Raw genomic sequence first — 23,513 nt, 5'->3', positions numbered from 1 at the left:
AACAAAAAGCCCAGGAACCACAAACCCACAAAGCGCACACAACGCAGAGACAGTTAACATACCACAAAGCGCGCCGCCGACAACACCATAAACCCGCCCTAAACAACCAGCACCTCATTGCCGCACCCCCTTCCAAACCCCACCGAAAGAAACAAACCCCAGAGCGCACAAGCACCGACAGCTTTCCCGATAAAAACCCACACCCCCAGCAAAAGAGACCATCCAACAAGGTCGCCGGAAGAACGACAAACAAAAACACCCATTTCAAAACCCCCGCCCGAAGCACCCCCTGCCCCCAACACCTGCGAAAAAAAAAAACATCCCCACCCCGATCCCCCCAACACCAGCGGCCCGACCCTAAAACGACAATCCGTCACAAAACACACTTCAAACGCTTTCTCATTCTCTTTCCACCTTTTATTAACAAACTCTTCCCGCTGTGGCGACATAACACCCCCCCACGGCCCGCCCCAACATCAGAAAACGCCCCAAAAAATCAAACCCCTTTGACACCCCCTTGCGCCGCGCCGCCCTCTCCTTATCCCCCCAAAACCCGCCGCCCGAACAAACCCAAACGAATGGCATCCCAGGACCCAGCGCACCTCCGCTCTGTGCGTGTGTGGGGGGAAGCTGGGCCGCCCTCTATCCCCTGCCAACGCTGCGCCACTTCTGGTGATGAGAAGGCCAGGCACTTACCCACGCAGGGAGGTCAGAGCAATGGATCCCTACCGATGCCGGCGGTCAGGCCGCGGATGGGGTTGCGTTGGGGAGATGTTTGACAGCGGACAAGTTTGCGCTATCCATGTGATGGGCAAGGCGTCGGCGCGACCCGAACGCATCGCAGCCGGGCCCCGGCGCCTCCTGGCGGGGGGGGGGGACCTGAGCCACCCTGGGGGGGCGCACCAGGTGGCAACCAGCGTCGCGCGAGCGGCTGCGAGGAGGGTGGCCGGGCCAGGACTTCTTCCGCGCGTCCCTGGCGCTGCTTTGTGCCGCGCGATCGGCCTGTGGCACTTTGCGGGGGGTGGATGAAAGTGTGTCCCTCCTATAAAGGCCTGGGAAGCGATCAAAGTGTTTACGTCTTTTTTTTTGCAAGCGGGGTATACATTGGGCTTACACCATCGCCGATTTTGCAGATTTTCAACTTCACAAAGAGAATTAATTTTTGTATGTTCACCACCCGTTGCCATCTCACTTTTTGGGCCATGGAGCGCTTGGATTTATAAACGTATGCGCGCGCCCCCATCGTGCCGGTTTTTCTGCAGCGGTTCGGTGCAGGAAGTTGTTGAACTTTGTTTTTGAACCTTTGATTCTTTTGGCCGAATTTGTTAAACAGTGAAAAAGCGCCGTGGCTTGTTTTTACACAATAGGGCCTTAGTTTGTTTAGCATATTATTATGGAAGTAACAAAGGATGTGCGTGAGAATCCGGGAATGGGAAAGGGCCCGTTCGTCAAAAACCCCCGGTAAGTGATTTGTTCCGCACTGTTCTGTTTTGGCAAACGGTCCAACAGGCAGGTTTTTGTGCTGTTTTCTTGCATCCGCGGCTTTGCTAATTAGTGGTTTGGGGCGCAACCCGCTAAAAAATGGATTTTGCGGCTGGCGGGGTTCGCAGGCCTGTGGGGTGCCGTGGCGGCCGCTGTGCGGCGGTCTACTGTCCCTTTCCTCTCAAATTCTGCAAATGCTTCCTAGTTTATGTAATTTTTTTGACTTCTCTTTAAACTTGCCGCGTATGCGGAAAAAGTTGGGGCGCTCTCTAAGTGTTTTCCGTGGCGGAAAAAATGAAGAAAACGGACCGTCAAAAAAGTGTGGCAAGACGCAAATGACCGAAAATTTATGTTCGTGGGAAATGATCTTGTTAGGGAAAAACTATAATGCATTATTTCCTTCTTTTCTCTTCAAGACGCAAAAAGTGGCGCGTTTTGCGTATCTTCTACGCTACGGGGGGAAGTTGGTAGAGACCCGATTGCGCGGATTTAGAAACAATGACTGCTTTTGGTGCCTTGTAAGCTTTTTTTTTGCTAGGTTAATTAAATCTTTTTATGCTTTGTTGGGGCCCTGGAAAGTACCAACGGATAATGATACTGTAATGCCGTGTGGTGCCGTATCTTCCCGCTTTTTGCCGCTTACAGAGGTGTGGGTTTCACAGTTTTTTTTTTGCGTTAACAATGGGGGGATGTAGTTGCGACTTGTCATCTCTTAAAACTTACATTTTCGATAGCGGCCAATCGCTTTCAGTGGTGGTGTTTCATATTTATTCGGCATACCCGTTCCGGTTTTGGTGTGGTTTGTGTCGGGCCCATCGCCGAGGGGAGCTGGGTTGATCTTTTAGAGGGGCCATTCCGGGTTTTTTTATACTGGGTGTTTTAAAGGTACGGGCTGACATATCGCAAGAAAGCCATGGTTTTCAAGAGTTTTAATGGTTGGCATACCTTCTTTTGGTGCGAAAATACGTTTACGATCCAATCTTTTTGTGTAAAGAGCACGCGGGATTCCCGTTAGGGTGGCTTAAGCCTGCGGAAAAATGCGGCCTCAAACCCCTTTACCGACAGTTCGAAAGGAGGGGCTGCAAAGCAGCTAGTGCTGGGTCGGGCTTTTTTTGCGGGAGAAAGGGTGGCGGTTTGCAAGAACTTTTTTTTTTTTGGGGGGGGGGGGGGAGCCACCTGCATTTCGATAACCCTCTGCGGGTGGAAAAGACGACCGGCACGGTGATGAACGTTGGGGGGTACGGGGAGTGCCCATGGCAGTGGGTGCAGGTCTTTGGATTTGTTTAGCAGCCGGGGGATGCCAAAAAGGGACGGTTTCCTTTGGCCCATTTAACCGCGCGCCAACTTGAGGCGCATGCCGGCCGATGTCGAAGTTGTGGATTTCGGATTGCATGTGGAAAAAAGCACCGGGACTTCTTGGCATAGGGCAAGGCGCTTGTTGAAATCCTGACTTCCAGGAAGCGGGTGGTGGCCGGCACAGATGGGGCATGGAGGCCGCTGTCGGTGAGGCTGTGTGTCTGGGCCCCCTAAAGGGACGAGTTCCGGGAGTGTGGTGATGACTGTTTGAGGGGCACTCGTTGCAAAATGAGTGCTAGAGGGTCTCTTGCGTTGGTCATGCTAGTATGGTGTGGTGCACCGACACAATCTCTCGTATCAGAAACACGGCCGGATATTCGTGCAACGGTTTTACACTCAAGGAGTTGTTTGTTCAGGGAGCAGCGGATGCTTTGTTTTTCGACGCCCTCAGACAGGGCTGTAAACACTTTTTTTCTTGCTGGGACCACCTTACATTGCGTTACACTTGACCGCTGACTGGATTGCCTTACCGCGTGATCGTGAAGCTCTTCCTCCGCGTCTGCGAAAATCATCCGACATATGCTTTTTGAGTCTGAAAATGTGGCGACTTTGGCGTTTGCATTATTACGAGGATGGCTGAGAAATGCCATGTGGTCGAAGGTCCTTCGTTGCTTGTGGCTCGGAGAGCTGTTTGTGTGCGCGCCTCTAAAACACAGGTCGACAAGTCTGAATGATGCTGGTTGTGGGATCATTGACTCGCGGATTGTAGTGGCTCTGGGTTATTGCAGGCCGCTTTCAAGAGAGTCAGACAGTCTAAAGGGTGTTGCCCAGTTCTCTTTATGCATGAGACGTGCAGACTGCTGGAGACTCACAGTGTTTACCGTTTTATTGAACAAATTCCACTTGTAATAAGAGCTGCTGTCGAAGGCTTTATTTGTGCCTCTGAATCATGAGCTTGGCCCACGGAGGGTGGTGTGCCCCTCGAACTCTGTTTTGGTGCTTGATACAAAGCTGCGGGCACTGGGGAACGTTGCACAGCAGCCAAAAAATGGCTCACAATCCACCCACATGGCGCACCTCCTCCTACTTGCTCTGCGTAATCCTGCTTTGCCAGTTGACTACAAAGGCTTCACCTCATATCTCACCCATTCTCTATCTGTAGTTTTTGATCAGTCTCCAGATCACTCAGCAGACAAAACTACAATATCTTCTCTCTTTCAAGTATGCACTCGACTCGCCATGCTTTGCGTCAACGAGCGGTCCTCGTCACAGGAGCGAGGACGCCGTTTGTCAAGTCTTTTGGGACTCTGATGAAGGCAGACACGTTGGATCTGGGGAGCGCATCCGTAGCCGGTCTCCTCAAGAAGACGTCGCTGGATCCCAAAGAGATTGACCACATCGTGTGGGGCAACGTGGTGCTTCAAGGAAGCGCTCACAACTGCGCGCGCGAGATAGTGATTGACCTGAACATGCCGAAGAAGATTATCGGCAATCTCACAAGCATGGCATGTGCGAGTGGACTTAGCTCGCTCTCGCAGGCATGCATGCTGGTCGAGGGTGGGCATGCTGATGTCGTTATTGCCGGTGGGAGCGACAGTGTGAGCAATACAGAGGTCCCGCTGCCACGCCCCGTGACTTACGGGCTGATGATGGCGCAGAGGAAGGGCGTCATGGGCTTCTTCAAGGAAGCGGGCTACAATCCGCTCAAGTGGTTTCCAGGGGGCATTGCGCTGACAGAGCGGAGCACTGGAAAGACCATGGGGTGGCACGGGGATCTCATTGCGGAGCTCAACAGCATCTCGCGCGAGGATCAGGAGGCTCTGGCGGTGGCTTCACACGCTAATGCCGCTCGGGCTGAAAAGGCGGGGTACTTCACTGAGGAAATTGTCCCTGTCACGATTGATAAGAAAGGCAAGAAGACTGAGGTGACCCGCGACGACGTTATGCAGCGCGACACTGAGAAGATGAAAACCAAAATGCCAAGCCTCAAGCCCGTTTTTCGAAAGGAGAGAGGAACCGTCACGGCCGCCACGTCAAGCACCTTGACAGATGGAGGTAGCGCGATGCTTGTCATGTCTGAGGAGAAGGCGAAGAAGCTTGGATACCCGACTGATGTTTGTGTCAAGAGCTGGTACTTCTCCGGGATCGACCCTTATCCGCAGCTCCTTCTCGCACCTGTTCTGGGCTGGGGTCCAGCGCTGAAGAAGGCGGGTCTGACGCCGAAGGATATCGATCTCTACGAGATCCATGAAGCCTTTGCAGCTCAGGTGCTCGCGACGATCAAGTGCTTGAAGTCTCAGGAGTTCTTTGACCGATACGCTAACGCCGCCAGCCCTGTTCTAACGGAGGACTTTGACCTGTCGAAGCTGAACGTGAATGGTGGGTCCCTGGCGCTGGGTCACCCGTTCGCTGCAACTGGTGGTCGGATTGTGACTTCCCTTGCCAACGAGCTGCGACGCTCCGGGAAGCGTCATGGCCTTGTGAGTATTTGCGCTGCTGGCGGTCTCGGCGGCGTTGCTATTCTAGAGCACACTCCGAAGAAGTGATTTCCGTGGAGGCAGCCAAATACACACATGCTTTGACGTTGGTTGTGCAACGAAAGAAAATGCTTTTCTTTTGTTTCAACCATTTTTCTTATGCTTATACAATTTCAGATCTACTTTCACGCAATTGATAGCGGCTACACCACTTGTTATATGCCAGAAAAATGCGAGAAAAGTCAAAGGGCCTTGGAAATACACTCGATGCATGGAGACTTCCAACTTGTGCTTCCGAACGCAATGCAGGTGTTATTCCTCTTGCCATTCCCCTTTTCCTTCTTGTGACTCTTACGCATTTTATCATCTCCACCAGGGCACTCAGAAATGTACTCTCTCTGCCATGCCCTTGTTCAAAGGTGTGTCTTTGTGACTGGTGTAAGCACTTCCATCTGACACGTTTCAAGGTGCTTTGGTGCATGCAGACACGTTGGATCTGGGGAGCGCATCCGTAGCCGGTTTCCTCAAGAAGACGTCGCTGGATCCCAAAGAGATTGACCACATCGTGTGGGGCAACGTGGTGCTTCAAGGAAGCGCTCACAACTGCGCGCGCGAGATAGTGATTGACCTGAACATGCCGAAGAAGATTATCGGCAATCTCACAAGCATGGCATGTGCGAGTGGACTTAGCTCGCTCTCGCAGGCATGCATGCTGGTCGAGGGTGGGCATGCTGATGTCGTTATTGCCGGTGGGAGCGACAGTGTGAGCAATACAGAGGTCCCGCTGCCACGCCCCGTGACTTACGGGCTGATGATGGCGCAGAGGAAGGGCGTCATGGGCTTCTTCAAGGAAGCGGGCTACAATCCGCTCAAGTGGTTTCCAGGGGGCATTGCGCTGACAGAGCGGAGCACTGGAAAGACCATGGGGTGGCACGGGGATCTCATTGCGGAGCTCAACAGCATCTCGCGCGAGGATCAGGAGGCTCTGGCGGTGGCTTCACACGCTAATGCCGCTCGGGCTGAAAAGGCGGGGTACTTCACTGAGGAAATTGTCCCTGTCACGATTGATAAGAAAGGCAAGAAGACTGAGGTGACCCGCGACGACGTTATGCAGCGCGACACTGAGAAGATGAAAACCAAAATGCCAAGCCTCAAGCCCGTTTTTCGAAAGGAGAGAGGAACCGTCACGGCCGCCACGTCAAGCACCTTGACAGATGGAGGTAGCGCGATGCTTGTCATGTCTGAGGAGAAGGCGAAGAAGCTTGGATACCCGACTGATGTTTGTGTCAAGAGCTGGTACTTCTCCGGGATCGACCCTTATCCGCAGCTCCTTCTCGCACCTGTTCTGGGCTGGGGTCCAGCGCTGAAGAAGGCGGGTCTGACGCCGAAGGATATCGATCTCTACGAGATCCATGAAGCCTTTGCAGCTCAGGTGCTCGCGACGATCAAGTGCTTGAAGTCTCAGGAGTTCTTTGACCGATACGCTAACGCCGCCAGCCCTGTTCTAACGGAGGACTTTGACCTGTCGAAGCTGAACGTGAATGGTGGGTCCCTGGCGCTGGGTCACCCGTTCGCTGCAACTGGTGGTCGGATTGTGACTTCCCTTGCCAACGAGCTGCGACGCTCCGGGAAGCGTCATGGCCTTGTGAGTATTTGCGCTGCTGGCGGTCTCGGCGGCGTTTCTAGATTACAGTGCCAGGCGGAAGATTACGATTGGCGGCTTAGCGCAGCGTGTTTATTTGGATGTCTGCAAAGCGCGTACGTGCGCTGTTTTCTCTTCCTTTGTTTTTCTGACTCTCTGCTCGGTCTTGTTTACATCTGCTACCAGAACTAACTCTTTCATCCTTTCGCGAAAGGCAAATCGACAACAAAGACTTGGATGAGATTGAATCCCCTGCCTGAAGGGATGCTGCGTCCCGTGGTCAGCTTAATAAATATGCTGCCGCTCACTCTGGTTTTGGCCCCTCGAATCATTTTTCGCTTCCCTTTTTCTCACTGTTTTGTTTCAGCGCTACGTGGCGACGGGCAGCCAAGAACCACCCGATCAGAGCAAGGCCATGACTGTCTGGGCAGTCGGCACAACGAATCGTGCCAAGGGAGAGAGCGTTGTCACAGTTGTGAACAAGTGCTTTCCCAATGAGACCCATGAGGTGCGTCTTTGCGGCGTCAGCTCCGGGGTCAGTGATCAGCCCATGTCGGCAGAGGAGACCCAGCGAGGTGCTCTAAACAGAGCCAAGGCTGCCCTGGAAGTCACTTCTGACGCTGACTACGGTGTCGGGCTGGAAGGTGGCATCGAGCACATTGCTGGTCGTTGGTTCGAGTGCGGATGGATGGTCGTTCTGGAGCGGAAGACGGGCAAGTGCGGGATCGGATCTTCTGCGCGTTTTGAGATGAGCGAAACGATCATGAGACCCATTCTCAACGAAGGGAAAGAGCTAGCGGAGGTGATTGACAACCTGACTGGTGAAAAGGATGTGCGCTCCGGCCTTGGTGCAATGGGCGTGCTGACGGCTGGCCGCCTTGGCCGCGCAGCAGCTTATGAGCACGGACTGGTGTTCGCGCTAGCTCCGTTTCTCTCTGACAGCAAGTATTGGTGAGTGCTATCGATTGATGTTTGAGCTTAGGACTGGGATTGCAAAGAACGCCGAGTGCTTAAGCGGCAGACCCTCAGCGCCGCCATCACGTGAACATGAAAGCGACTTTGTCTGCGAGAGAGGAATTTATGCTCCTTGCCTTGGTATCGGGTGCTCGAGACCAGTGTGTCTGCTCTCTTGAGAGCCTACTTTTAATTTTACTCTTCCACTGTCCCACGTCAATTCAAATGAGTCTTGGACTCGCAGAGCTCTGCCATCACATTCGCTGCAGATGTTCACCTTAGTCGGGGTCGGCCTTGGCGATGGCTCCGACGTCACCGTGAAGGGTATGAACGCTGTCAAGGAGGCAGATGTCGTTTTTCTAGAAGCCTACACCTCTTTCCTCATCAACAGCAATGCAGAGGAGCTGGCCGGCATCTACGGCAAGCCAGTTATTCTTGCGGACAGAGAGATGGTGGAGAGCGGAGCTGTCCTGGACGACACGAAGGTCAAGAAGGTAGTTCTTCTTGTCGTCGGAGACGTTTTCGGCGCAACAACGCATTCGGACCTGATTGTGCGCTGCAACCGGCAGGGGATCGAGAGCAAAGTCGTCCACAATGCCTCCATCATCAACGCTGTGGGTTGTTGTGGGCTGCAGCTCTACCGGTTTGGACAAGTGATTTCTCTGTGCTTCTGGACAGAGACATGGCGTCCAGACTCCTGGTACGAGCGCCTACGGAGCAACAGAGCTGCCGGGATTCACACTTTGGTCCTCCTCGACATCAAGGTAAAGGAGATCTCTGACGAGAACCTTGCGCGTATGCGCAAGATCTACGAGCCGCCGCGCTATATGACGATCAGGCAGGCCGTTGAGCAGATCCTGGAGGTGGAGGGCTACAAGCAGGGTGGGGCTGTGGCCGCAGATGGCTCGACTTTCGCGGTGGGTTTAGCGCGCGTCGGCTCCGAATCGCAGCAAGTGGTAGCGGGGACGATGAAGGACTTGCTAAGTGTCGACTTCGGCGCGCCGTTGCACTCGCTCGTTATCGCCGGTGACGTACACGATTGTGAGAAGGAGCACGTCGATTTGTTTCGGATGGCAGGGCAGTGAAGTTGAGTGAACGTGTAAGCCTCCCTAACGGGATTAAAGAAAGTTAACACCGAAAAGCAGCTTCCGCCTTGAGGCCGTGTACTCGGTAGCGAAAAGGCGCTTTTTTTTGTCTCGCACTGTGTCTCATGCCCTTTTTTCGTCCCTGCATTGACGACACGCACCACATTTGCCCTCCCCACCCCAACTTCTCTCGCTGTTCTTTGCTCTCCCTTTCTTGCCTTCGCCACAAACTTCAGCTTTTGGTATCGAAGGCTGGAGCTTTGTCCATGAGTTGGGTATCTGTGGACGCACTGATACTCATTTCTGAGTACCTTCCCACGCAAACCGGAGCCTGGGTCAGCTCTTCGCCTCAAGCACGTAGGTCAAGGGAGAGGTCGTCACAAGGGCTACATCTTTCGTTCAATTGGTTCAAGGATGCAGCTCCTTCCTCCTCGCAGCGAGGCAGGCGACCACAACTACGATGCGACATCAACGACGCCCAAGGTATGCGACTGTGCCGCTGGTGGCTGCTGAGGTGCTCCGGGGCTTCTCGACCCGCACCGAGCACCGCCTGTGTAGCTGAAGTCATCCCTCCCTCAGGAACGGTTCGGCTGCATCCGCCACCGAAGCTTTCCCAGTACATGGAGTGCCCTTTGTGCGTGTGCTGCTGGGGAAACCGTCACGCATCTGCGGCGTCGAAGAACGTAACCATCAGCACCATCGATATACCACGCCTGAACTGCTCTCTAGGGGAGTTGCTTTCCTTGGGCCGCATCGAGTGTCTGGAAATCAACGGCTCAGCTCTCTCCCCTACACCGCCGGAGTGGTTGTCGTGCCTGGCCGTCTCGCGTGGGGTCGAGAAAGTCAGTATCAAGGCAGCCACGCTGCCCTTGAACGAGCTTCTGTCGTTTCTGTACAGCAGTACTGCTACCCTGCGGGTGGTGGAGATTGCCGGGATAGCCTTGCCGCGGCTTCAGATGTTCGCTCTCGCTTCTAGAATCGAGGAACTGGTTCTGGACAATGTGACAGTGCACCCCCACTCTGTTCTGGCGATCGGCAATGCAGAGGGACAGGGGAACGGGCAGGCACCACCGCCATCGAATCGGGTCCCACTTTCCGACCTAGTCTTCCTGCAGAAACTGCGCAGGCTGGACATGACGAACTGCAAGGGTGACTTTGACTGGGCAGGGGTCGCTCGATGCTGTTTCTTACGCTCTGTGCATTTGAGCGGCTGCAACGTCAAGGACGCGGATGTACCACACCTCGCTCAGCTGCCATGTGTGGAGGAGCTGCTCCTTTCGAGGACGCGCATCACCAACGTCCAGGCCCTCGCGACTGGCAAAGGGCTACGGATCATTCAGCTCTCAAATGCACAGGTCGACTCAGATGGGATAGACGGGCTGCAAACGCTGCCCTACCTGACCCGACTTGATTTGTCCTCCACGCTCGTGAGCGACGTCAACTGCTTGGGGCAGAGCCAGAGCCTCATCTACTTAAATCTCGCCAAGACCCATGTGACGAGCGAGGGCATCGCTGACCTGTCACGTCTGCTGACGCTCGAGCACTTGATGCTGAACAACAACAACATTCGTGACGTCTCCTTTCTGGCAGAATCCCACTCCCTAAAGACGCTCTCGCTGCAGAGCACCTTGGTGGACTCTGCCGCTCTGGAGGGGTTTGGGCGACTTCAAACGTTGCAGGATTTGTCGTTGGCACACACCCGTGTCACCAACGTCACGGAGCTACAGCACTGCCACAATCTGTGGAGGCTTGACCTACAAGGGTCGTTTGTCGATCAGGCCGGGATCGCCGGTCTCGAGCGACTTCCGAAGCTGCGCGTTCTTCTGCTGTCGAAGACTGACGTGGCCTCGCTGGAGCTGATTTTGCAAAGCGCGTCCCTTGAGCAGCTCGAGGTCAAGTTCAGTCGCGTGAATGAAAAGAGCGCCTTCTTCGGTGTGACAAAGGCGTCGGCGCTGACATATGTGACGTTGACGCACTGCGACGTCTCCGATATCAACAATCTGGGTATGTGCAAGGAGCTGCGGCTGCTTAACGTGTGGTCGTCCAAGGTAACTTCGGAGGGCATTGCTGGGCTGTGCGACGCCAAGTCGCTGCAAGAGGTTGATCTTGCCGAGACCGCGGTGACAGACATCGGCCCTCTCCTGAGTTGCACAAAAATACAGGCTCTAATCTTGTACAAGTCTTCAGTGAGATCCCTCGATGGGATAGGGGCACTTCAGCGGCTTCGCCGCCTCGACATCGCCGAGACGCCTGTGTCGTCGATACGGAGCCTGTCGGCTTGCCAGAGCTTGGAAATCTTGAACCTTTCCAACACTGCCGTCGACGATGATGGGTTTCAAGGTATTGGGCAAGCGCAGTCCCTCAAAGTGGTGTCGATGTCGTTCACTGCCATAACTCAGCTTGGACAACTTGGACAGTGTTCCCATCTTGAGGAGCTGTATGCCCAATCGTGCCCAGTGACCTCGGAGGGCCTCGTCGGTCTCGAGAAGGCCTGCTGCCTCGCCAAGCTGAATCTCTCGTACACAAAGATACAAGGCGGCATTCAGCGTTTAACCAACTGCCGCAAATTGCTGAAGCTCAACGTCAAGTTCACCGAGGTGCCGTATGATGAGGTTGCCTACGTCAAGCGCCACCTTCCCAGTTGTCGCGTGATGAATGATGCGGTGCAGCGCATGGCGAAGGACGTGACCTTGCTGACGTAGTGACGTGAGAGAGTCTGACGCGTAGCCGCCGTGCACGCATCACATCGACCACCTGTGCTTAATTTTTTTTTGACTTCCGTTCTATTACCCTGACGGCAAGGGAACACTTCAGCGCATGGCATCCCAGGACCCAGCGCACCTCCGCTCTGTGCGTGTGTGGGGGGAAGCTGGGCCGCCCTCTATCCCCTGCCAACGCTGCGCCACTTCTGGTGATGAGAAGGCCAGGCACTTACCCACGCAGGGAGGTCAGAGCAATGGATCCCTACCGATGCCGGCGGTCAGGCCGCGGATGGGGTTGCGTTGGGGAGATGTTTGACAGCGGACAAGTTTGCGCTATCCATGTGATGGGCAAGGCGTCGGCGCGACCCGAACGCATCGCAGCCGGGCCCCGGCGCCTCCTGGCGGGGGGGGGGACCTGAGCCACCCTGGGGGGGCGCACCAGGTGGCAACCAGCGTCGCGCGAGCGGCTGCGAGGAGGGTGGCCGGGCCAGGACTTCTTCCGCGCGTCCCTGGCGCTGCTTTGTGCCGCGCGATCGGGCTGTGGCAGTCCTTGCGGAGTGGATGCAGGCCTACCTACTATGGAAAAGTGGACGTGTTGAAAAAAAAACATTTTCCTATTATTGCTGTGTCTTTCTTGGCTGCTTTTTATTGTAGACTAGGGAGTAAGTGAAGCACATGGAGCACACATCGAACGCGTCCGACCTAAAGAGCGGAGAAGAAAGGGCATACGAGGATAGCTCTTTTCGATCCTTTTTTTCATTTGTATTCCTCTGTGAGGATGAGTTTTTCTTTTTTTTCTTGTATTTTTGTTTTCTCGTCACTAGCAAGGAAGTGTGGGGAAGACGCCAGTTGATAGAGGCCTACCGGATCACGGGGATCGTTGCCAGAACAAGGGATGCAGTCCCGTACAGGATTATTTGAGGAGTTTGGGTGGAGCGCATATGTCCATGACTGCCGTCCCTCCTCCTCTCCGTTTTCCCTCTCTTTTTTGTCTCTTTTCTTTCTCGGTGCCTTGGACTCTTTGTGTCGGAAAGGCACTCATTTCTCTTCTTGTTTTGCTGCTCTTTCCTCTTTTTTCTTGTTGTTGTTTTGCTTTAAAATATCCTCATGGGAAAGGCGATGGTCACGGTAAACCTCTTTGAGCCTTTCTTGTGTGTATGTATCGACCGAAACAGCAAACAGATCAGCTGATCAAACGTCAGGGTCCATCCCAGCTCCTGCAGTAGCGACCCGAGGAATCATGAGCGATGACACACAGGGTTGGCTCCTCTGGTTTTGTGCGTTTCTTTGTTCATGCTCAAGCCCCCCCTCAACTTGTTGGCACCCTGTCTGGTTTGACAAGAGACCCACCGATACCTCGACTGAATGCCTGATTTCGTTCCCTTGCCAAGTAAAGGCGGGTGGCAAAGAGCTTCCTCAACAACTCTCTCTGACAGCTCATCACTCGCTTCTCGCCTCTTCATTGCTTCTTTTGCACACATCCACACATGCATACATACAGGACAGCAGCTCGTGCTCTGCTGACCGCGTGCGGTGTTTCAGAGCACAAGGCGCGTGCCAAGTAATCGCGAGCTAATGCTGCAGTGTACATCATGTGCGCGGCAGGCGCTGCGCGCGACGGCACTCGTGCTCAACTTTTTCCCGCTTGGGTACACGTGTGGTCCAAAGAATAAGCAGGTGTTCTTCCCTCCGAACAACCTGGATGGGCGGACAACGCATCAGATGAAGAAACTGCAGGGATCGACGGACAAGCACCCTGGCCTGGTGCCACGCGACAAGCTGAAACTCCATTGCGAGTTCTGCCGGTTTCATTGGATTCAGGACACGCTCGTCGTGCGCTGCCCAGCACATCCCAAGGAGCACAATCAGCGGGAAATATGGCTAGAGCCGACCTGGACATGGGGAAAGCAACAACCGTACCAGTATTACAAGTATATGCCCGTGAACATTAACCCGCGGACGGGAATGCATCTTGCACGCGAGGACGCCAAGGGGATGAACAACGAGCGTCGGTCACAGGGCCTGCCAACCAAGACTCGTCTCTTGGAGCGGGAACGGCGAGGCATATCGAGAGCCATCACAGGGTTAGGGATATACAATCAGCGCTGGGAGACGCGCTTCCCGTTTGCGACGTGAAGCTAGCGATCGTGTTTGGACAGGTCTTTGTTTGCATGCCGGTGTCACGTTGTTTGAATAGCACGGATTTGTCCCCTGCAGTGTCCGCGGTTGCGCTTCGCTCACATGGTTGTTTGCGGTGCTTTCTTGGTACTACGCATACTTTCACTCGATCGGCTTATTGCGTGTCGTGCACGTATTCTCTCTTAGTGCCTCTGTGGGCAGGCAGACTCTTTCTCTACTGCGAGCTTCAGTGCGCGCGCACACACACACCCTTCGGGTCAGCCGCTTGGTTGGTTTCGGGGGCGCCGCTTTTGTACCGGCTCTCGGTTGCGCCAACGTCTCGCAGCATCTTTCAGTCTCCTCTCCCTTCCTTCTCTTCTCTCTTCATAGCTTCTCCGTTCTCGCCCTTGACAGGTAGCCTTGCCTCTCCCTAGAGGTGTGAGCGAATCGGCTGCAAGCATCGTGCGACTACACCCGTATCAACGGGCGCCTTTCACGCACAGAGAATATCTGAATCATGAGTGCTGACCCCGAGGCGCCAGCGGACCCGTCTCGGGTTAGCGGCGGCCACATTGTACGCAACATGATCTACGCCCACGATGAGAATCACAACCTGGCGATTCTCTCGGGATGGTCGGAGCAGGGGACACGTGAGTATGACCAGGAGACGGTTCGGCCTGCGAGCGCGAACATGAATACAGGTCATCCGTGCTTTTCACTCAACCAAGAGCTGCTGCGGTGCTCCTACAGTTGCCCCACGGAGATGAAGCTGGGAGGGCGGACGGCCACCTGCAATACAGAGCGTCAGGTACTCATGCGGTGTCTCGTGAAGAACAAGCAGTGGAAACCCGATGAGACGAAGAGACGGCCGCTGTATCGCTTCTGGTGATCATGTGGTGCGGCAGGCTCTGTTCTCTCTTGCTCCATCTACGCTGTCGCTGCGCATTTCTCTGATGGTTCAAGGACAAAGTTGTTGCTTTTCCCCTGAAGAAGAGGAGCAGAGGTGGTTGGTACTGTGTAATGTGTGGGGTGTTATGTGCCTATCATGTGAGGGCGTCTGTCACATGCCTTGCTTGGGTTTTGAAAGTGCAATGGTAATACGTGCTTCTTCTCAAGGTTGACCTACGCAGCCTTTTGCGCACTTGGATCTCCTTTTGTCACGCTTGAGCAAAACGCTGCACCTCAAGCCGAGCATTCCCTTTCGTACGACAGGAACAGCCGGGTGGTGGTGGTGGTAGGGGGAATGGTGATGATCAGATGCTTCCGAGATGCTGAACTCTCTCCCTCTCGTACATCCTCTGCTTACCCTCTCCTTTTTTCTTCTCCATCGGCTGCATTCATGCTTTCTCCACAACGCCTTTGGCGTGACAAGAGCTCAGTCGCACTTGCGCTCCTCTTCTCGCCTCTGAAAAGGTCCTAGCTCTCTTCTGTTTTTTTTTGTAAAAGCAGCTCATACTCGAAGGCTATGCTGCGCCGTACCGTCCCCGCCGTGAGCTTCACGGTCTCGCATCGCGCTCTCATGATGCGTCCCAGCCGCCCCCTCCTCGGCGGTGACATGCACTCTAGCGACCGCTTCAAGGCTGCCTGGGACGAAATCCCGCTGCACATGTTGGGCTCCTCCCACAAGCAGATGTTCGAGTGGTATTGGCGCGCCATGTACCAGCTCGGTCTGCGAGATCCCTACCGCCTCACCAAGCTGCGCTCCATGCTCAACTGGGCTGGCTTTTTTTCCTTCCTGTACCTGACCTACATTTCCATCTTCTACTCGTCCTTCTACCACGTGTACATGATGGACTGGCCGGAGCACTTCAAGCGTGAGAACGCCCGCGACTACGCTGTGTCGCATGGCCACGACGTGTGGGCTGGTGATGGCAAGTTCATCCGCCCGTACTTCCACATCAACCCGCCGATGCTGACGATGACGGAGGAGGATATCTAAAGCCACCGTCTTACAGTGAAGTGGCGGCGGTCGAAAAGTTGGTGGGTAGGTGCAGGTCTTGTGAGGGTTTTTTTTCTGTTTTCTAGGTTTCATAGGATATGAACGCATGAGACAACAGTCGTCGTCTAGAAAATGTTTCTCCTTTCATCTTAGTGGACGTGCTTGTGATCTGACGTTAGTACCACGCTAGTTTTTTCGTTTCTCTTTCGCATTTCACCGGGAATCTAGTTTGTGCTGTTTCAAAATGAACGAGAGAAAATGGTGGGGAAAAGCACTGGAGCGGTTCACACCATCGTGTGACCTTGCCTCGTCGGCGCTGTCGAACACCGCCTTCCAAGTGAGCCCAAATAGCTTCTCCGTCTTTTTCCTTTGTTAGCCTCAGCGGTGAACTCCCCAACCGTTGTGACGACGAGAGAAGTCGTGGAAGCCAAAACGAACGGCAGCGGCCTTCAAGCGCCTCATCGATGCAATCCGTAGCGCCTTGTGCTCACCCTCACCTCCCTCTCTGCTTCTGTCCCCCTTGGCAGCCGCAAGGCACGCCTTCCCGCGTGGGCTAATCGCCTGTGGGCCCCACCCACACCTCACACGCCGAAGTACCGTGGCCGCGAGCACTCGCACACACACACATATAGGGGACAATGTCCGCACCTCTCGCACCCATCAAGAGCAGATGGTGCAGTACACACCCGACGAGTGGTCGGTGTCGCGGCGCAGCTTGGCCGCATACCTCCGGATGCCACGCGTCGCGCTCGGTGTGCGCGTGCCGGGCCCGGGTCTGGATGGGCGGTCACACGCGCACGGTCTGCGGACCCGATGGCGAGGGGGTCTCCCTCGACGAGCGCACCCGGGGACACCCTGGGGGACTTGGCGCACCGGGCAGGGCGGAGGGGTGGTGCACACGAAGGGGTGCGTTGGAGGCGAGGCCTGCGACTGCCGCTGCGCGCGCAGACCCACCAAGCGTCAGGGGGTGCTCCCTGGGCATTCACGGGCATGTCGCACCACTGTCCCCGGGTGGCCGGGCGAGGCCCTCAACACCGTTTTCTCTCTCCACCTCCCGCGGGGGTCGGCAAGGGGGGATGCGTCTGTGTGCACGCGCCTGGCCCCCCCCCCTGTGCCCCCCCTCCCCTCGGGCACTGCGCTCCTTCCACTCTCCGTTCGCCGATTTCCGCTGGGAAATCACCGACAAAGATTCTTGATGTCTTGCTGTTTTTCCCTACGAAGTCCACAGCTTCGGGGGAGACGGTGAAAAGCGGAGGGACAATGCAGCAGAGGTGAAGCCTCGCACTCATCGAGCGCACTGCTCCGGCTCCACTAGTCCGCGGTGTTTTAGGGGGATGCGAGTGGATGATGACAGAAATGGGCTTGTCAGCACAAAAGCCCATGAGGGTCTTCTCTGGTATGCTTGATGTGACCTCGTGGAGAGGCACGGCCTGCGCGCAGGGTGTGCGTGGTGTCTCGGGTGGGACGCTCACAGCCCGCATGAGTGTCACACGGCCCACGTTCCTCTTTCTGCGGCCCACCACTGCACCTCACCCCTCGCCTCTCCCTCCTCTGCATCGTTGTTTATTTGCTGTCTTTTGTGCATCTTATGGTGCTCACTCATCCGCACACATTGGATCGGGAGTGATTACTCACTGCGCCGCCGTCCTTGTGTCGTGGCACGTACATTGACGTCAGGGGGACTTGGTTGCTCGAGACCCCTGGTCCTCCCCCTCTAATCTCATGTTCGCCGTAAGATGTCCTGCGTCCATGGTGTGGCACCCTTCTGTGCACCATAGTCTTTTGCTGCTCCGCGCTCTTGAGCAGCCGCATACGCTTCTCCTCGATCCACACACCACCTTGAGGGGTCGTCTTTCCGTTCCTCTTCTCTCAGAATGTGCAAGAGAGGTGCGCATTCAGACTCCGCCCGTCCATCACGAGCTCGACTCTCCTGCTCGTGCCTCCACGGAACGTAGCGTGCTGTTGTACAGAGCAGAGGATTTGCTTCACATGGTGAACCGACCGGTTGGTGCTGGGCGCGACCTTGGCACACCCTGTGCAATGCAGTCTGGGGTGTTTGGCTCGCTGCTCGAATATCTGGAGGCGTCGACGGTGAGCAGCCACGTGATATCGGCCACCGATGCTCTTCTGGTGTCTTTGAACACGGGCGACATGGAGACGATGCGCCAGACTCACGCGTGCCTGGTGGAGCTGATTGAGAGACTGGAGGCCTCTATCACTGATGAGAGCCTTAGCGAAGGACATCAGACGGGCCAGAAGGAGCCACTCAGCACATGGCCGCTCTTCTGCACGCTTCAGTTTCTCATTGAGGAAGGCGGTATGCTGACCTCGGCTTTTCCCCGTACAAACAAAGCGTATACACGACTCTGTCATTCCAGTAAGGCTGTAGCGCAGCACCGAAGGCTTGTGCAGCGGACCGTGGAGCAGTTGCTCGACGTCGGGAGCAGCTCTGATACCGACGTCAGTCAGGGAGCGCGAGTGGAGGTGAACTATCCGGCGAAGGGCTTCTTGCGTGACGTCCAACGACACCTGGCTTCGTACAATCGGAGCATGGAGGAGCGTACCACGGATGGGGTGTCGGGTGAGAAAGGTCCGCTGAACAGCCGTGCAAGCGGGGGGAGGCTCGGTATTCAGGCGGTCCAGGCTCGCCTACCTTGGACCCTCCAAGCGCGGCCACTACGCAAGGGATAGCTGTCAACTTGTGCTGCACCACGACATGCAGCGACCCTGCTCCTGGCGGTCGATGAGGCCGTATGGAGTGAAGGTCATGCTGCTATGTGGGCGGTGCTGCGTCACAGCTCCGTTTGCTGGCCGTGGTCATGCCGGGGATAAAGCATGCGTATAATCTGCATCCGGTGCACCTTCTCCATTCTCTTACACATGTGTGATCCATAAAGCACACACGATCGAGCCATGGAAAACGGCTCCTCAGCTGCGCATGTTGTGCAACTGCGTAGTGCCTCGCTCTCGTAGACGTTTCCTCGACCGCATGTTGGCTTTTCCCTTCACCCCTTGAGTGGGGTCGCATCTTTTTCTCTTCCACTCCGTTTGTCGGTCGCAGAAAGCTCGTCGCACGTGCATGCTCCCACTGGCCACATTCCCAATGACCTCGATTCTCTTACTCTCTCTTTTCTGCACCGGTCGTCTACGCATCCTTCTCCCAACATGACGCACGCGCACAAGATCTTTTCATCGCAGCGGAGTAAGGATGAGCCGCAACGGTGAGCTTTGCTTGCAGAAGATCATCGTGTCGTATAGTCCCAACAAAGGGAATCCAGCGATGCGGCAGTTCATGGCCACCTACCTGCCCGAGTTCAACCGGCAGTATCCACAGGTGAAAATTGACATTCGCCCTCGCCAGTGGCCGGAGAGCAGCATCACCGGGATCTACCGGGATGGAAGCGAGAAGGCGTACTCCATCCGCTTTCTCAGCTCGATGGGCATCAACGTTCGCTTTCACCGCCTGGTGAACGAAGGAAACGACTACAATCACTCCTTCTCTGCCTCCCACCTGCATCTGCAGCGCAGGAGTGTGCAGGGGACCTGGAACCCATATCTCTGGAATTACGAGGGCACCCGCGCCCGCCACAACCCGCCGGCGCAGTGGAGCCGAAAGCTGACGGAGAAGGAGTGGGACTACTACATTCAACAGTATGGGGCGCAGATGCAAGCGGAGGAGGACACGATTGCCGATCGTGTGCGTCGCTACACCGACATCCCAGAGGCGAGCACGGAGGAGGTGAACCAACGCTGGAAGGAACACGTGATGCCGCGCCTGCAGACTGACCTAGAGTACAACCTCAGTCACTGGAAAAAGCAGCACCGCACCGGAGCGGGTCGACCAGCGCCGCCGACGCTGAACGAGTACAGCCTCTTCTCCGTCCCTGACCACTCTAGCCTTGGGCAGGATGCCATTGACATGCTGCGCAGACGCGAGGCCCAGCGCGAGGAAGACTGGTGGCGCGAGCGGAAGGGACAGCTAAAGCCACCCGAGTGAGCAACTGTTGTCTTATTTTCCGCCTTCACGTTGTGTCAAGTGTAGTGGGGGTGGGGGACAGGCGTTCTGTTCTTCGATTTGTGGTCACATTGCCGTCAAGCAGAGTGTCTTAGTGAGACACACACACAAAAAGCGAGCTAACGAAAGAAGCGAAGCAGTCCGTGAAACAAGAAGAGGGCAGATATGCAGCACGTTGCGCCTTGTCCACGTGGAGGATGCGCATTGTGGCGCACCCCATCGGCTCTCTGCTTCCTTCAGGGACGGAGAGGATGGTCTCATTGGTAAGATGGCGGGAATGACGGCGTGATCGAAATGCGTCTTTTTTTCCTCGAAAGTGTATCCCATGTACTTGCCATCCACTCTTCTCCCCCTTCTCCATGCTTTCTCTCCAGCTTGATGCGTATTGTTTCGACACGTACGCGAATAGCAAGGTACGCCTGAACAGTCATCACTGTAACTGCGAACAAAGACGTTGCCAATCACGGCGATCATTTCTCCGAACTCCCTCCAACCTTCTGTCAACGTCGCGAGCCTCGACTTCCGAAACGGCCTGCCTGCTTTTCAGAATGGTTTCCCTGCTCGCTCATCTGAGTGCTCTGTGGACCCTGTCTCTTATCATGCTCGCCTAGCTAAGTCGTCACGCCAGATTAGCGTCTTTTATTGGTCCCCCCCCTCTTTCACGTTGCGGTGACTCTTCTCGGCTTCTTTACCCTTTTTGTTTGGCCGTCGTCTGTGTGGTGCTTTTTGTCTGTTTCCCCAGCTATTCGTGCTCTCTGTAGCACGTAAAACAGTGCATCTCGCTCTCTTTCCCACCTTGCTCACGAGTGGTGTATACTAGCGTGAAGGCGCTCCTTGGACAGTGTGAGTGCTGCGGACTCCCTCTCCGCCCTCCCCTCCTCCGTCCCACGCCAGTGAGTGAGTGCACCGGTCCATGCGGGAGGCGAACCACTCATCTCTTCGCTGTGTGCATCCCACGCACGCTTTTCTCGGTGCACAACGGTGTGACGAGATCCGGGGGGGACACGCTGGGGCCTTTCTTTTCCTGCACCGGTGGAGGCGCGCTCTTTGCTCTGCCTGTGAGTGTTCCTTCTCGTCTCCGTTTTGGCTGCGAACGGGCCGCAGTGACCTTGTGGCCCCCTCTCTCGTTGTTTCCACTGCCCGTGTCTACAGAGTAAGCCTCACCCACACAGCCCCCTTCATGTCCCCATCCGGTGCGACCGGAAGCTGGAAGGGCAGTCGGCCCCGCACTCTCGCCTGTACACAAGCACCGGCATATAGGGACGCATCTGTACTGTTTTGTAGGAAAGGCGCGCTCTATTCCTGCCGGCATGGCCTCGGTGTGCGCGGCACGACCGCACGCGTGCCCGATGTTGGACCGATGGAGGCGAATGTGCTGACTCGCTCAATGGCCTCAGTGTAACTCCCCCTTTCCTTTCTTCCATATCTCTCCCCCTTTTTCTCACGCTGGCGAAGACGCGGAAGTGCTCGCACACACATATTTGTGTTTTACTGTGCTCCATTCCACCGGTTCATGGACGGCGGCTTTCATACGCGAGCCTCGCTCCCTCCCTCTCTCGCTCCCCTACTCCTTTTCCCAGGGACCCTCGAACACCAGATTGCCCGCTAAAACGTGCACGCCCACATACACTGCACGGAGAGATTCTCACTGTAAGACGTGCTCTGCATTCGCGCTCACTGCAGAACACTTCTGTGTCCTCTGACTTTCTCATTGCCGCCTTCTCTCCTCTCGAGCATTTCGCGGCATCTTTTTTTTCCCGCTCTCTCTCGTCCGTTCCCGCTCCCTCTCCCTTTTCGTCTCGTCTTCCCTCTGTGGTGTTGCCAGTCCTCACCTCCTCTTTTTCGCTGTTGTCGGTCGCGTTTCTCCCTCTCTCCTTTTGTTTTCCTCGGTGCCCGATTCAGCTTTGATATCTTTACCCTCTCTCCCTCCCTCCCCATCAGGGCGAAAAAGAAGAAAAAACGAAAGTGTGTGTGTATGTGTGTTGGGGCATCAAGCTCTTTCACGTCTTCACTCTTCTTTCATTTTTATTTCTTTTTCGTGTGTGCGTTGAACCGAGTGTACGACGTCCTCCTCGCGTCAGGGCACAAAGTGCTCTCATTGTCCCCGCGACCATCCCCCTCCTCCCTCCTCGCGCACACTGGGGTTGGTGAAAGGGTAAAACCGTCACCACGAGCGGCATGTCGATGTGGAAGGTTTCCCCTGTTGATGGTGTGGACGGCGGCGACTGCCATAACTACAACGCCTTCGCGTGGCAGCAGCTGTTCAGCAACCTCGGCCTGGACGGCAACTCCGTCCCCACAAATGGTGATGAGGTCAACACGACCCCTGGGTCGTGCTCTAGCCCCATGATTGGGCTCAAGGAGAGCAATGCGAGTGCAAAAGACACAGCCCCGTCAGTCAAGGCTGATGCTCACCACACTTCCTCGTTTGACTGCAGCCCAACTGTCTTGCAGGACTACGGGTACTCGAGTGAGGATGGCCGCGAATCCCCTGCCGACCAGGTTGGGTCGGGGAGAAGCACCACACCCTTCTACTCGTTGCCCACCACAACTGCCACCGCTAAGAGTGGCAGCGGCAGTTGTATCGTGTCAACGCAAAACAGCAGCGACGCTACCGCTCCGTGCTTCTTCATAAATGGGGTGCGCCACAGTATCGAGTCTCCCTGCAAGACGCCGGACTGGACGGTGGTACCAGGCTCGTCGTCTGCGCCAGCGAGGAAGGTATCCGTGGAATCCCTTCCGTGGGCCAGCACGCACATCGGCCCGTCCCCCAATCCGGCGAAGCCGGTTGTGGCAGGTAACAACTCTGGCGTGCCGTGTGCGTGGCTGTGCGCAGAACAGTCGGCGACGCAGTCGCAGTCCTCGACGAGTCTGCCTCTGTACGCGAAGCCTCTGACGCCGCCAGCTGGGTACGCGATACCCGTCTCTCCGCCGTCGAGTGGGATGGGAGGTGGAGTTCAGAGAAAGTTTACCCTGCCAATGGGCTCGTCCACTTACCTGGCGAAGACGGTTTCCGTCATGCAGCCACTCCAGACGTCCGCCGTGCCTGTGGCTCAGCAAGCAAGCACGCCGTCCTTCTTTTCGAAAAAGAAGGACAGCTCTGTGAACACCTTTGCAGACTGCTCGGTCTTGGGTTTCGTCTTCATGGACGGGGAGGGTTGCCTACGCCTGGCTCCGCAGGGCAGCGCTGCTCCAGCATCCGCCCTGTCGGCACTGCCCATGATGCACGTCCCTTGCGGGGCGACAGCGTCCTCTGGGATGCCGCAGATGCAGTACAGCCCAAGCACCATGCCACCTCAGCCGTGGCGCCCCGCCGCTGCCCCCGTCGCTGCTCCCTCCGCGTCGCTCCCTCGCACAATCTCCTCTGAGTTGTGGGGCAATACCAAAGCATGGGTGTTTCGCGATGGCCGCTGGATCTCATTGTCTATTTGAACATCGTGGCACCTCTTTTCGGTGTCTCTCGCTTTCAAAATTTTTTTATTTCCTTTCACTAGTAGTTGCTGGGCACGCTTTGCCTTCGCTTTCTTTCCCGTTCTCTTTCTCATTTTTTTTCTCTAAAGTTCGCTCCCTCGTCTCCCCCATCTTTTCACTCTCTCTACAATCAAAAAATAAAAAAAAGGCCTTGGTCTTTGGTCTTTTTTTTCTGCTGTTTTGTTGCGTGTGAGCGTTACTCCCTCCTGCACACGCTCACAGCCGCCGCACCGCATGATTTTACCTTTCCCCGCTTCCCTCTTCTATTTCTCGTTTTTTTTTGTCACGCTCACTTTCTTCGAATCGGTTTGTTTTCTTGCCTCTTTTTGTTC

At 55.6% G+C, this 23,513-nt stretch overlaps 11 protein-coding genes across 11 annotated transcripts; all 11 read left to right on the top strand.

Moving 5' to 3' along the window:
* Nucleotides 1-4,001: 4,001 nt before the first annotated feature.
* On the top strand, nt 4,002-5,324 carry LMXM_30_1640 (thiolase protein-like protein; the record flags this gene model as incomplete). Its single annotated transcript, XM_003877635.1, has 1 exon — nt 4,002-5,324. The coding sequence occupies one exon, from the start codon at nt 4,002-4,004 to the stop codon at nt 5,322-5,324; it is 1,323 nt and encodes a 440-aa protein (XP_003877684.1).
* A 565-nt stretch (nt 5,325-5,889) lies between these two features.
* Nucleotides 5,890-7,089, top strand: LMXM_30_1630 (putative 3-ketoacyl-CoA thiolase-like protein; the record flags this gene model as incomplete). The annotated part of the gene is made up of 1 exon (XM_003877634.1): nt 5,890-7,089. One exon carries the CDS (start codon nt 5,890-5,892, stop codon nt 7,087-7,089), a length of 1,200 nt encoding a protein of 399 aa, XP_003877683.1.
* Nucleotides 7,090-7,312: 223 nt separating this feature from the next.
* On the top strand, nt 7,313-7,852 carry LMXM_30_1620 (conserved hypothetical protein; the record flags this gene model as incomplete). The annotated part of the gene is made up of 1 exon (XM_003877633.1): nt 7,313-7,852. The coding sequence occupies one exon, from the start codon at nt 7,313-7,315 to the stop codon at nt 7,850-7,852; it is 540 nt and encodes a 179-aa protein (XP_003877682.1).
* Nucleotides 7,853-8,120: 268 nt separating this feature from the next.
* Nucleotides 8,121-8,936, top strand: LMXM_30_1610 (diphthine synthase-like protein; the record flags this gene model as incomplete). Its single annotated transcript, XM_003877632.1, has 1 exon — nt 8,121-8,936. The coding sequence occupies one exon, from the start codon at nt 8,121-8,123 to the stop codon at nt 8,934-8,936; it is 816 nt and encodes a 271-aa protein (XP_003877681.1).
* Nucleotides 8,937-9,202: 266 nt separating this feature from the next.
* LMXM_30_1600 (hypothetical protein, unknown function) lies at nt 9,203-11,638 on the top strand (the record flags this gene model as incomplete). Its single annotated transcript, XM_003877631.1, has 1 exon — nt 9,203-11,638. The coding sequence occupies one exon, from the start codon at nt 9,203-9,205 to the stop codon at nt 11,636-11,638; it is 2,436 nt and encodes an 811-aa protein (XP_003877680.1).
* A 1,575-nt stretch (nt 11,639-13,213) lies between these two features.
* On the top strand, nt 13,214-13,774 carry LMXM_30_1590 (conserved hypothetical protein; the record flags this gene model as incomplete). The annotated part of the gene is made up of 1 exon (XM_003877630.1): nt 13,214-13,774. One exon carries the CDS (start codon nt 13,214-13,216, stop codon nt 13,772-13,774), a length of 561 nt encoding a protein of 186 aa, XP_003877679.1.
* Nucleotides 13,775-14,273: 499 nt separating this feature from the next.
* On the top strand, nt 14,274-14,645 carry LMXM_30_1580 (conserved hypothetical protein; the record flags this gene model as incomplete). Its single annotated transcript, XM_003877629.1, has 1 exon — nt 14,274-14,645. The coding sequence occupies one exon, from the start codon at nt 14,274-14,276 to the stop codon at nt 14,643-14,645; it is 372 nt and encodes a 123-aa protein (XP_003877678.1).
* A 576-nt stretch (nt 14,646-15,221) lies between these two features.
* On the top strand, nt 15,222-15,695 carry LMXM_30_1570 (putative cytochrome c oxidase VIII (COX VIII); the record flags this gene model as incomplete). Its single annotated transcript, XM_003877628.1, has 1 exon — nt 15,222-15,695. The coding sequence occupies one exon, from the start codon at nt 15,222-15,224 to the stop codon at nt 15,693-15,695; it is 474 nt and encodes a 157-aa protein (XP_003877677.1).
* A 1,722-nt stretch (nt 15,696-17,417) lies between these two features.
* LMXM_30_1560 (conserved hypothetical protein) lies at nt 17,418-18,386 on the top strand (the record flags this gene model as incomplete). The annotated part of the gene is made up of 1 exon (XM_003877627.1): nt 17,418-18,386. The coding sequence occupies one exon, from the start codon at nt 17,418-17,420 to the stop codon at nt 18,384-18,386; it is 969 nt and encodes a 322-aa protein (XP_003877676.1).
* Nucleotides 18,387-18,903: 517 nt separating this feature from the next.
* On the top strand, nt 18,904-19,692 carry LMXM_30_1550 (conserved hypothetical protein; the record flags this gene model as incomplete). The annotated part of the gene is made up of 1 exon (XM_003877626.1): nt 18,904-19,692. One exon carries the CDS (start codon nt 18,904-18,906, stop codon nt 19,690-19,692), a length of 789 nt encoding a protein of 262 aa, XP_003877675.1.
* Nucleotides 19,693-21,888: 2,196 nt separating this feature from the next.
* Nucleotides 21,889-23,142, top strand: LMXM_30_1540 (hypothetical protein, unknown function; the record flags this gene model as incomplete). The annotated part of the gene is made up of 1 exon (XM_003877625.1): nt 21,889-23,142. One exon carries the CDS (start codon nt 21,889-21,891, stop codon nt 23,140-23,142), a length of 1,254 nt encoding a protein of 417 aa, XP_003877674.1.
* Nucleotides 23,143-23,513: the final 371 nt, after the last annotated feature.

The sequence above is a fragment of the Leishmania mexicana genome, chromosome 30 (assembly GCF_000234665.1).
Source record: "Leishmania mexicana MHOM/GT/2001/U1103 complete genome, chromosome 30".
Classification (NCBI taxonomy): Eukaryota; Euglenozoa; class Kinetoplastea; order Trypanosomatida; family Trypanosomatidae; genus Leishmania; species Leishmania mexicana.
The sequence above is the reverse complement of the archived record's forward strand: the minus strand, read 5'-3'. Positions and strand labels throughout refer to the sequence as shown.